The sequence below is a fragment of the Tachyglossus aculeatus genome, chromosome 11, assembly GCF_015852505.1.
Source record: "Tachyglossus aculeatus isolate mTacAcu1 chromosome 11, mTacAcu1.pri, whole genome shotgun sequence".
Classification (NCBI taxonomy): Eukaryota; Metazoa; Chordata; class Mammalia; order Monotremata; family Tachyglossidae; genus Tachyglossus; species Tachyglossus aculeatus.
In genome coordinates, this window is record NC_052076.1 from 14,094,294 (window position 1) to 14,106,495 (window position 12,202).

At 51.8% G+C, this 12,202-nt stretch overlaps 1 protein-coding gene across 1 annotated transcript in view; it reads right to left on the reverse strand.

Annotated features, from left to right (window-relative positions):
• SRCIN1 (SRC kinase signaling inhibitor 1) overlaps positions 1-12,202 on the reverse strand; it is a 118,005-nt gene that overhangs the window by 7,578 nt on the left and 98,225 nt on the right. Inside the window, exons 13-18 of the mRNA XM_038753839.1 lie at positions 9,672-9,802; positions 9,410-9,557; positions 8,689-8,968; positions 4,257-4,503; positions 1,423-1,577; positions 1,061-1,213 (exon numbers count right to left, since the gene is read on the reverse strand). Of these exons, the coding sequence (XP_038609767.1) occupies positions 1,061-1,213; positions 1,423-1,577; positions 4,257-4,503; positions 8,689-8,968; positions 9,410-9,557; positions 9,672-9,802 (1,114 nt within the window). The remainder of the gene's footprint in view (positions 1-1,060; positions 1,214-1,422; positions 1,578-4,256; positions 4,504-8,688; positions 8,969-9,409; positions 9,558-9,671; positions 9,803-12,202) is intronic.

Here is a 12,202-nt window from a genome sequence, read left to right on the forward strand (position 1 = left end):
CTTTGGTTCAAGTTCCAGTGTGGGGGCAGGGAGGAGGAAAGGGGCAGGGGGGTGGAGGACGAGGAGGGGGCAAGGAAGAGGAGGAAGGGTGGAGGAGGAGGAGGGGGCAGAAAGGTGGTGGAGGAGGGGGCAGGAGGGTGGAAGAGGAGGAGGAGGAGGAGGAGACAGGAAAGTTAAGGAGGAGGAGACAGGAAATTTGAGGAGGAGGAGGAGACAGGAAAGTTGAGGAGGAGGAGGAGACAGGAAAGCTTAGGAGGAGGAGGAGGAGAAAGGAAAGTTGAGGAGGAGGAGGAGGAGGAGGAGACAGGAAAGTTGAGGAAGAGGAGGAGGAGGAGACAGGAAAGTTGAGGAGGAGGAGGAGGGGGAGACAGGAAAGTTGAGGAGGAGGAGGAGGAGACAGGAAAGTTGAGGAGGAGGAGGAGACAGGAAGGTTCAGGAGGAGGAGGAGGAGGAGGAGGAGACAGGAAAGTTGAGGAGGAGGAGGAGGAGGGGACAGGAAAGTTGAGGAGGAGGAGGGGACAGGAAAGCTGAAGAGGAGGGGACAGGAAAATAGAGGTGGAAGAAGAGTGGGCAGGGAGGTGGAAAAGGAGGAGGAGGAGGAGGAGGGGGCATGAAAGGGGGTGGTGGAAGGGGGGCATGGAGGTGGTGAGTGGGGGACATGAAGGTGTGTGTGGGGGGCATTGAGGTGGAGTGAGGCCCCACCCCCCTCCCCGGCGGAGAAGGTTTGTCCCCCGACTCCCTGGGCCCTGTCCCATCTGAGCTGGTCTACCCCTCGAAGGCCAGCGCCTTGGCTGTCAGAGAGCCCAGGGGCCAAGGCCCTCCCCCCTCCCCAGGCCCACCTTGTGGGTTTCGGCCTGGACCCCCAAGCCGGGGCCCCGGGTTCGGACCTCCAGGACAGCAGGGCCGAAATGGGGTCGGAGGCCAGCCGCCCGGTGGCACGGGGCAGAGCCGAGGACGGGACCGGGGCTCCTGCTCTCTCCTCCCTGACCCTCCGGCTGCCCCAGGGCCCGGGCGGACAGTCTGCCCCCCCTCCGCCCAGCCCCAGGGACCCCAGACCCACCTCCAGCTCGGCGATGATCCGCTCCTCGTCGTCCTCGTCTTTGACGGCGGAGGCCATGACGGGAGGCGTGGAGGCCGGGCGGGCCACCTCAGACACCGTCCGGCGCAGCCTCACCTGGGGCTTCTGCACCTCCAGCTCCTCCGATTCCGCCTTCTGCGAGAGCCGCCCCCCGTCAGGGCCCACCGCACCCCATCCGACCCCGATGGGCCTCGCTGCCCTCCGCCCACCCTGGGGTACGGAGATGCCCCTCTTGGGGGAAAAGGCTCACCCAGTGGGGGCCCAGTGAGGGTGACGGGGCACAGAAGCTCCATCCTTGGTCCCCTGGGAGGAACCCAGGTGGGCAGGGGCCGGGCAAGGAGTACCTTGATAAAGGCCGTGTCCTTCTTGCTGGTGACCACGACCTCGCCGGTACGGGTGGTGGTGAGCCCGTGGGATGAGGGGAAACTCCGACGCGGAGGGGGCGGGGGAGGCGACTTGGAAGGCTTCTCCGTCCGGTACCTGGGCACCGTCAGCTCGTCTGCAGATGGCATGGTGGAAGGGGGGCTGTCACGGTGCCAGCCTCAGCGCCCCAAACTGGGGCGGGGGTCTGGCTTCCCCGCTCCTACAGCGACTCTGACTCCCAACAGAATCAATCGTGGCTCACTGGAAGGAGCCCGGGCTTTGGAGTCAGAGGTCATGGGTTCAAACCCCGGCTCCGCCAAGTGTCAGCTGGGTGACTTCGGGCAGGCCGCTTCACTTCTCTGGGCCTCGGTTCCCTCATCTGGAAAATGGGGATGAAGACTGAGCCCGCTGTGGGACAACCTGATCACCTTCTATCCTCCCCAGCGCTTAGAACGGTGCTTTGCACAGAGTAAGCGCTTAATAAATGCCATCATTATTAATCGATCGTTTATTGAGCGCTTACTGTGTGTGGAGCTCTGTGTGTGTGCTCTGCACACAGTAAGCGCTCAATAAATACGATGGATGATGGAACATTGTACTAAGTGCTCGGGAGAGGACAGTATAACAATATCAGAAGCCCAGTAGCACACACTCATTACGGGCGGGGAACATTTCTGCTAATTCTCTCAAGTTGTACTCTCCCAGGTGGTTAGCACAGCACTCTGCCCATGGTAGGTGCTCAATAAATGAGAAGCAGCATGACTTAGTGGATAGAGCTCGGGCCTGGTCATCAGTAGGACCTGGGTTCTAATCCAGCTCCACCACCTAGCTGCAGTATGACCCTCCACTTCACTTCTCTGGGCCTCAGTTACCTCACCTGTGAAATTAATAATAATAATAATAATGATGATGGCATTCATTAAGCGCTTACTACGTGCAAAGCACTGTTCTAAGCACCGGGGAGGTTACAAGGTGATCAGATTGTCCCACGGTGGGGGCTCACAGTCTTCATCCCCATTTTACAGATGAGGGAACTGAGGCCCAGAGAAGTGAAGTGACTTGCTCAAAGTCACATAGCTGACAATTGGTGGAGCCAGGATTTGAACCCATGACCTCGGACTCCAAAGCCCGGGCTCTTTCCACTGAGCCACGCTCCTGAAATGGGGATTAAGATTGAGTGGGAGAGGGACTATGTCCAACCTGATTAGCTTGTACCTACCCCAGTGCATAGAACAGTGCTTGACACACAGTAAGTGCTTAACAAATACTATTATCATTAACAATTAATGTTAGCAATTAATATCAATTGATATTATTCATCAATGGTATTCATTATCAGTAATGATAATCATCATAATGAATTCCGTGCGTGGCATAGCGGGTAGACCACGGGCCTGGGAATCAGAAGTCATGGGTTCTAATCCCAGCTCGGTCGCTTGTCTGCTGTGTGACTTTGGGCGAGTCACTTCGCTTCTCTGGGCCTCAGTTCCCTCATCTGCAAAATGGGGATTGATACTGGGAGCCCCACATGCGACAAGGACTGCGTCCAACCCAATTTGCTTGTCTCCCCCCCAGCGCTTAGTACAGTGCCCTGCACATAAAGCAGCGTGGCTCAGTGGAAAGAGCCCGGGCTTTGGAGTCAGAGATCATGGGTTCAAATCCCAGCTCCGCCAATAGTCAGCTGTGTGACTTTGGGCGAGTCACTTCACTTCTCTGGGCCTCAGTTCCCTCGTCTGTAAAATGGGGATGAAGACCGTGAGCCCCCCGTGGGACAACCTGATCAGTCTGCAACCTCCCCAGCGCTTAGAACAGTGCTCTGCACATAGTAAGCGCTTAATAAATACCATCATTATCATTATTACTAAACGCTTAACAAATACCATCCCCCCTGCCGTACCTCCTTCCCCTCCCCGCAGCACCTGTATATATGTTTGTACATATTTATTACTCTATTTATTTTATTTGTACATATTTCTTCTAGACTGTGAGCCCAGTGTTGGGTAGGGACCGTCTCTATATGTTGCCAACTTGGACTTCCCAAGCACTTAGTCCAGTGCTCTGCACACAGTAAGCGCTCAAGAAATATGATTGATTGATATTTACTATTCTATTTATTTCATTTGGTTAATATGTTTTGTTTTGTCGTCTGTCTCCCCCTTCTAGACTGCGAGCCCGCCGTCGGGTAGGGACCGTCTCTAGATGTTGTCAACTTGGACTTCCCAAGCGCTCAGTCCAGTGCTCTGCACACAGTAAGCGCTCAATAAATACGACTGATTGATATTTACTATTCTATTCATTTCATTTGGTTACTATGTTTTGTTTTGTCGTCTGTCTCCCCCTTCTAGACTGCGAGCCCGCCGTCGGGTAGGGACCGTCTCTAGATGTTGCCAACTTGGACTTCCCAAGCGCTCAGTCCAGTGCTCTGCACACAGTAAGCGTTCAATAAATACGATTGATTGATATTTACAATTCTATTCATTTCATTTGGTTACTACGTTTTGTTCTGTCGTCTGTCTCCCCGTCTAGACTGCGAGCCCGCCGTCGGGTAGGGACCGTCTCTAGATGTTGCCAACTTGGACTTCCCAAGCGCTCAGTCCAGTGCTCTGCACACAGTAAGGGCTCAATAAATACGATTGAGTGAATGGATTGATTGATTTGCCCACGTCTCTGGGGCCGGGCGTACTGTCCCCTGGGGAGATGCCAACCTCCTCAGCCCGTCCTCCCGCCCGGGGCCGCCCCGTCCCGGCGTCGCCCACCGCGTTGGGGCTGCCGGGTCTTTCCGCTTCACCCACCCACCCACCCGTGGCCCGCACACCTGAGCCCCTCCGGCCGCTGGGCTCCACGCGGGCGCTGGCCTTCTGCCCGTGCTGGGCCTTGGCGGGCTTGTGTTCGGGCGTGGGAGAGGCGCTGCCCCCGCCGCCCGCCTTGTGCTTGCTGGCGAAGTCCAGGTCGGGGATGGCCTTCATGAGCTCAGCCTGCGTCTCCTCCAGCAGGCGACTGATGTCCTGAGTGCTGAACTGCGTCAGGGCCGCCCGCTTCTCCTCCCAGTCGCGCTCCGCTGCCTGCGGGCACGGAGGGGCCCCGGGTTCGACCCCCCGAGCTCGGCCCGACCCCTCACCCACTCTGCTCCCCGGGCACTGACTCAGGATGTTGGGTAGGGACCGTCTCGAGATGTTGCCAACTTGGACTTCCCAAGCGCTTAGCACGGTGCTCAATAAATACGATTGAATGAATATGGGGTGCGGAGGCGTCGTGTGAGAATCCCAGATCCCAGACCTGCGACCGGCCCCTTCCCCTCTCTACGTCAGTCTGCCGGCCGATCGTATTTATTGAGCTCTCGGGAGAGTACAATAATAATAATAATAATGATAGTAATAATAATGATGGCACTTATCAAGCGCTTACTATGTGCAGAGTACTGTTCTAAGCGCTGGGGAGGTTACAAGGTGATGAGGTTGTTAATGATAATAATGATAGTAATAATAATGATGGCACTTATCAAGCGCTTACTATGTGCAGAGTACTGTTCTAAGCGCTGGGGAGGTTACAAGGTGATGAGGTTGTTAATGATAATAATGATAGTAATAATAATGATGGCACTTATCAAGCGCTTACTATGTGCAGAGTACTGTTCTAAGCGCTGGGGAGGTTACAAGGTGATGAGGTTGTTAATGATAATAATGATAGTAATAATAATGATGGCATTTATCAAGCGCTTACTATGTGCAGAGCACTGTTCTAAGCGCTGGGGAGGTTACAGGGTGATGAGGTTGTTAATGATAATAATGATAGTGATAATAATGATGGCATTTATCAAGCGCTTACTATGTGCAGAGTACTGTTCTAAGCGCTGGGGAGGTTACAAGGTGATGAGGTTGTTAATGATAATAATGATAGTAATAATAATGATGGCATTTATCAAGCGCTTACTATGTGCAGAGCACTGTTCTAAGCGCTGGGGAGGTTACAAGGTGATGAGGTTGTTAATGATAATAATGATAGTAATAATAATGATGGCATTTATCAAGCGCTTACTATGTGCAGAGCACTGTTCTAAGCGCTGGGGAGGTTACAAGGTGATGAGGTTGTTAATGATAATAATGATAGTAATAATAATGATGGCATTTATCAAGCGCTTACTATGTGCAGAGCACTGTTCTAAGCGCTGGGGAGGTTACAAGGTGATGAGGTTGTTAATGATAATAATGATAGTAATAATAATGATGGCATTTATCAAGCGCTTACTATGTGCAGAGCACTGTTCTAAGCACTGGGGAAGTTACAAGGTGATGAGGTTGTCCATAATAATAATGATAGTAATAATAATGATGGCATTTATCAAGCGCTTACTATGTGCAGAGCACTGTTCTAAGCGCTGGGGAGGTTACAAGGTGATGAGGTTGTTAATGATAATAATGATAGTAATAATAATGATGGCATTTATCAAGCGCTTACTATGTGCAGAGCACTGTTCTAAGCGCTGGGGAGGTTACAAGGTGATGAGGTTGTTAATGATAATAATGATAGTAATAATAATGATGGCATTTATCAAGCGCTTACTATGTGCAGAGCACTGTTCTAAGCGCTGGGGAGGTTACAAGGTGATGAGGTTGTTAATGATAATAATGATAGTAATAATAATGATGGCATTTATCAAGCGGTTACTATGTGCAGAGCACTGTTCTAAGCACTGGGGAAGTTACAAGGTGATGAGGTTGTCCATAATAATAATGATAGTAATAATAATGATGGCATTTATCAAGCGCTTACTATGTGCAGAGCACTGTTCTAAGCGCTGGGGAGGTTACAAGGTGATGAGGTTGTTAATAATAATAATGATAGTAATGATAACGATGGCATTTATCAAGCGCTTACTATGTGCAGAGTACTGTTCTAAGCGCTGGGGAGGTTACAAGGTGATGAGGTTGTTAATGATAATAATGATAGTAATAATAATGATGGCATTTATCAAGCGCTTACTATGTGCAGAGCACTGTTCTAAGCGCTGGGGAGGTTACAAGGTGATGAGGTTGTTAATGATAATAATGATAGTAATAATAATGATGGCATTTATCAAGCGCTTACTATGTGCAGAGTACTGTTCTAAGCACTGGGGAAGTTACAAGGTGATGAGGTTGTCCATAATAATAATGATAGTAATAATAATGATGGCATTTATCAAGCGCTTACTATGTGCAGAGCACTGTTCTAAGCGCTGGGGAGGTTACAAGGTGATGAGGTTGTTAATGATAATAATGATAGTAATAATAATGATGGCATTTATCAAGCGGTTACTATGTGCAGAGCACTGTTCTAAGCGCTGGGGAGGTTACAAGGTGATGAGGTTGTCCCACAGGGAGCTCACGGTCTTAATCCCCATTTTACAGATGAGGGAACTGAGGCATGATGGCATTTATTAAGCGCTTACTATGTGCAAAGCACTTTTCTAAGCACTGGGGAGGTTACAAGGTGATGAGGTTGCCCCACAGGTAGCTCACAGTCTTAATCCCCACTTTACAGATGAGGGAACTGAGGCATGATGGCATTTATTAAGCACTTACTATGTGCAAAGCACTGTTCTAAGCGCTGGGGAGGTTACAAGGTGATGAGGTTGCCCCACAGGGAGCTCACGGTCTTAATCCCCATTTTACAGATGAGGGAACTGAGGCATGATGCCATTTATTAAGCGCTTACTTTGTGCAAAGCACTTTTCTAAGCGCTGGGGAGTTTACAAGGTGATGAGGTTGTCCCACGGGGGGCTCGCAGTCTTAATCCCCATTTTACAGATGAGGGAACTGAGGCACAGAGAAGTTAAGTGACTTGCCCAAAGTCACACAGCTGACACGTGGCGGAGCCGGAATTTGAACCCATGACCTCCGACTCCAAAGCCCGGGCTCTTTCCACTGAGCCACGCTGCTTCTAGAGTTATGGTATTTGTTAAGTCCAGTGTTAAGGCACTGGACTAAGCACTGGGGTGGATACGAGCAAATCGGGTTGGACGCAATCCCTGTCCCACGTGGGGCTCCCAGTCTCAATCCCCATTTTATAGATGAGGTAACTGAGGCGCAGAGAAGTGAACTGCCTTGTCCCAGGTCACGCAGCGCACAAGTGGCGATCTGGGACTAGAACCCATGACCTTCTGTCTTCCGGGCCTGTGCTTCGTTCACTACATCATACAAGATAACAGACACATTCCCTGCCGACAGTGAGTTTACAGTCTAGAGGACAGGAGGGAAGCGCCCAGGCGGAGAAACGGATAGAACCTGGAGCCCGGGAGTCAGAAGGAACTGGGTTCTAATACCGGCTCTGCCACTTGTCTGTCGGGTGACCTTGGGTGAGTCACTTCACTTCTCCGGGCTTCAGCTACCTCGTCTGCCAAATGGGGATTAAGACTGTGAACCCCACGTGGGACATAATCTTAGCCTGATTATCCGGCGTTTAGTTCTTAGCATATAGTAAGCGTTTAACAAATTCCATTTAAAAAAAGTCCACAATGGGGAAAGATGAAGGGGGAGACTGACTTGGACCCCAGGAGAGGCAGGTGGGCTGGGGACCAGGGGGAGGGAGGTGTGGCGTGGCCTGGCCTTCTCGCTGCCCTCCCAGCCTCCTGTCTCTCCCCACTTCAGTCCACACTTCACTCTGCTGCCTGGATCGTTTTGCTAAAAAAAGGGGTTCAGTCCACATCTTTCCATTCAAGACCCTCCAGCGGTTGCCCATCCGTCTCCGCGTCAAACGGAATAGCCTTACAGTCGGCTTTAAGGCCCTCAATCACCTTGCCCCCTCCTACCTTTCCTCCATAATTTCCCGCCACAACCCAGTCCGCTCATTTCGCTCCTCCAAAAGCCCCCTCACCGCACCTCAATCTCACCTATCTCGCCACCAACCCCTCGCCCACATCCTCCCTCCGATCTGGCACTCTCTCCCGCTCCACACCTCCTCCAAGAGGCCCGCCCCGATTAAATCCTCATTTCCCCATCTCCCTGACCTTTCTGCGTCACCTACACCTTGATATTCACCCCACCCTCAGACCCGCAACACTCACGTACACATCCGCTTATATTAATGTCTGCGCCACGTGGGCGGGGATCGTGTCTACCACCTCTGCTATACGGTACTCTCCCCAGAGCTTAGCACAGTGCTCGGCGCTCAGTAAGCGCTCACTAAATACCGCCGATCGGCCCCGGTCCTCGGGAGAGGAAGGAGGGAACGGTTCCCCACGCCCCGGCTAGCTGGTCATCCCCAGGTACCTCCACGGACACGGCTTTGTCCACGCTCCTCTTGCTGGGCGTTTCTGGCCCGCTGGCCACCTTGGCTGGCACCAAGGGGGCATCGGGACCCCGGGCGGGGTTGCCTCCTTTGGGGGGGTGTGGGCCTTCCAGGGACCCTCCCAGCTCATGAAGGGCCAGCGGGGGGCTGCCGGGCAACTCGAAGTCCAGGCTCTTGCCGAAGTCGTTCTCGGGTGCCATCTTCTTGGGCGACTGACTGAGCAAGGTGTGGGGGGGTGGCCATGCCCCCTCATCCACGTGCCTGCCCGGGTCGGGTGGGAGGGAAGAAGGGGGAAAAAGAGAGAGAGAGAGAGGGACAGGGAAGAGCAGGATTGGGGGAAGAAACGGGGGGGAGCAGGGTGAGGAGGGACATTTTGATGGGCGGCGCGGCTCCCGGCCTCCCCCTCCAGGAAGCCTCCCTGCCCACTCCCTCTGAGCCCTCTCTTTCCCTCCTGTTCTGATCTTCCCCTTCAGGCGGACCGCGGGGTCTCGGGGGTGTCTAGGCTCAGCATGGCGGGGAAGGGGAGAGGGGGACGCTTCTCCAGCAGGCCTGGACCCTGGTCGGGGGTGAGGAGCCCACTGTTGGGTAGGGACCGCCTCCGTATGTTGCCAACTTGGACTTCCCAAGCGCTTCGTCCAGTGCTCTGCCCACAGTAGGCGCTCAATAAATACGATTGATTGATTGACTGGGGAGGGGGCTGACCTGCGGGCCTGGGCCAGGGCATCGGTCACGCTCTTGCAGCGTTTGAGCAGCCCATCCAGGCGGTGCGGCTCCTCTTTCAGGAACTTGACGGCTTCCACCTCCACCCGCAGAACCACCCGCATCTTGCTCTGCAGGCCGGGGAAGTGCGCTGCGGGCCGCCGGGCAACATCGGGGTGAGCCGGGAGGGGCTCGGCGCCCCCCAAACCCCCCCCCCCACGAGGCCCCCCGGCCCTCCCCACCGGCCCCCCGGCCGCTCCCTCACCCTTGAGCTCGGTGAGCGTCTCCCCAAGCTGGCGCAGCAGCAGGGCCTTCTCCTCCAGCTCGGCCACGGGGATGAGGCGGTGGCTGTGGAGCACATCCCGCTGGATCTTCTCCACAGATTTCTCCAGGTCACTGAAACCACACAGCCATTCCAGACGGCGGGCGAGGGGGAGAGGGAAGTGCCGGGTGGGGTGGCCCCAGATCAATCAATCAATCAATCAATCGTATTTATTGAGCGCTTACAGTGTGCAGAGCACTGTACTAAGCGCTTGGGAAGTACAAGTTGGCAACATATAGAGGCAGTCCCTACCCAACAGTGGGCTCACAGTCCCCAGCCTTCTCTCCGGGAATCAGATCTGACCCCCTGCCACCCCCGACCTACCTCCCCATCTCCTTCGGCCTCTTTTCTTTATTAAAGTAGCATTTATTTCCGCGTTTATGGTATTTGTTCGGCACTCACTCTATGCCGGCTACTATTCTAGGCGCCGGGGGTCGAAACAAATTGGACACAGTCTCTGTTCCATGTCAGGCTCACAATCTTAATCCCCATTGTATAGGTGAGCTAACTGAGGCCCAGAGAAGTTAAATGATTTGCCCAAAGTCATACAGCTGATACATGATGCAGCTGATACGCAGTCTTCTAGACTGTGAGCCCACTGTTGGGTCCGGACCGTCTCTATATGTTGCCAACTTGTACTTCCCGAGCGCTTAGTCCAGTGCTCTGCACACAGTAAGCGCTCAATAAATACGATTGAATGAATGAATGAATGGAAGAGTCAGAATTAGAACCCAGATCCTTCCAACTCCCGGGCCTGTGCTCTATCCAGTCATTCATTCATTCAATCGCATTTATTGGGCGCTTACTGTGTGCAGAGCACTGGACTGGAGAAGCAGCGTGGCTCAGTGGAAAGAGCACGGGCTTTCATTCATTCATTCAATCGTATTTATTGAGCGCTTACTGTGTGCAGAGCACTGTACTAAGCACTTGGGAAGTACAAGCTGGCAACATATAGAGACGGTCCCCTACCCAACAGTGGGCTCACAGTCTAGAAGGGGGAGACAGACAACAAAACAAAACATATTAACAAAATAAATAGAATAAATATGTACAAGTTAAATAAATAATAATAATAATAATAATAATAATAATAATAATAGTGGCATTTGTTAAGTGCTTACTATGTGCAGAGCACTGTTCTAAATAATAAATAAATAAATTAATACAAATTTAATATAATTAATATATAATTAATATAATTAACATATATAATTTTACATATTATACTATATAATTAATATATAGTATATATATAGTATAGCATGGTATATATAGTATATATACTATATATAGTATATAATATAGTATGTAATACTGTATATATGCTATATGTAGTATATAATACTATAGTATATACTATATATATAGTATATAATACTATAGTATATAATGCTATATATACTATATATAGTATATAATGCTATAGTATCTAAGACTATATGTATACTATATAATTAATATAATAGTAATATAATAACTCTAAATAAATAGAGTAATAAATCTGTACAAACATATATACATATATACATACAGGAGGTGTGGGGAGGGGAAGGAGGTAAGGTGGGGGGGATGGGGAGGGGGAAGAGAGGGAGAGGAAGGAGAGGGCTCAGTCTGGGAAGGCCTCCTGGAGGAGGTGAGCTCTCAGTAGACCTTTAGTGGGCTTTGGAGTCAGAGGTCATGGGTTCAAATCCCAGCTCCGGCAACTGTCGGCTGTGTGACTTCGGGCAAGTCACTTCACTTCTCTGGCCCTCAGTTCCCTCATCTGGAAAATGGGGATGAAGACTGTGAGCCCCCCGTGGGACAACCTGATCGCCTTGTCACCTCCCCAGCACTTAGAACCGTGCTTTGCACGTAGTAAGCGCTCAATAAATGCCATCATCATTATTATTATTATTACTAAGCGCTTGGGAAGTACAAGTCGGCAACATCTAGAGACGGTCCCTACCCATCAGCGGGCTCACAGTCGAAAAGGGGGAGGCAGACGACGAACCAAAAGTCTAAGCTGCCTTTTCCGGTCCCCCGGAAGCCTCGATTTCCCTGGCTCCGGCTCCCCAAGGATACAGCAAAATCAGAGTGTGGGTGGGAATGAAACTCGGCGTAGGAGGAAGGCCGGAAGACTGAGAGGCAGCGTGACCTGGTAGAAAGAGTACAGTCCTGGGAGTGAGAGGACCTGGGTTCTAGTCCAGACTCCACACTCATGTGCTCCGTGACTTTGGGCAGATCGCTCGGCTTCTCTGTGCCTCGGTTATCTTATCCATAAAATGGGGATGGAGGCTGTGAGCCCTCTGTGGGAGTGAGAGGACCTGGGTTCTAGTCCAGACTCCGCACTCATGTGCTCCGTGACTTTGGGCAGATCGCTCGGCTTCTCTGTGCCTCGGTTATCTTATCCATAAAATGGGGATGGAGGCTGTGAGCCCTCTGTGGGAGTGAAAGGACCTGGGTTCTAGTCCAGACTCCGCACTCATGTGCTCCGT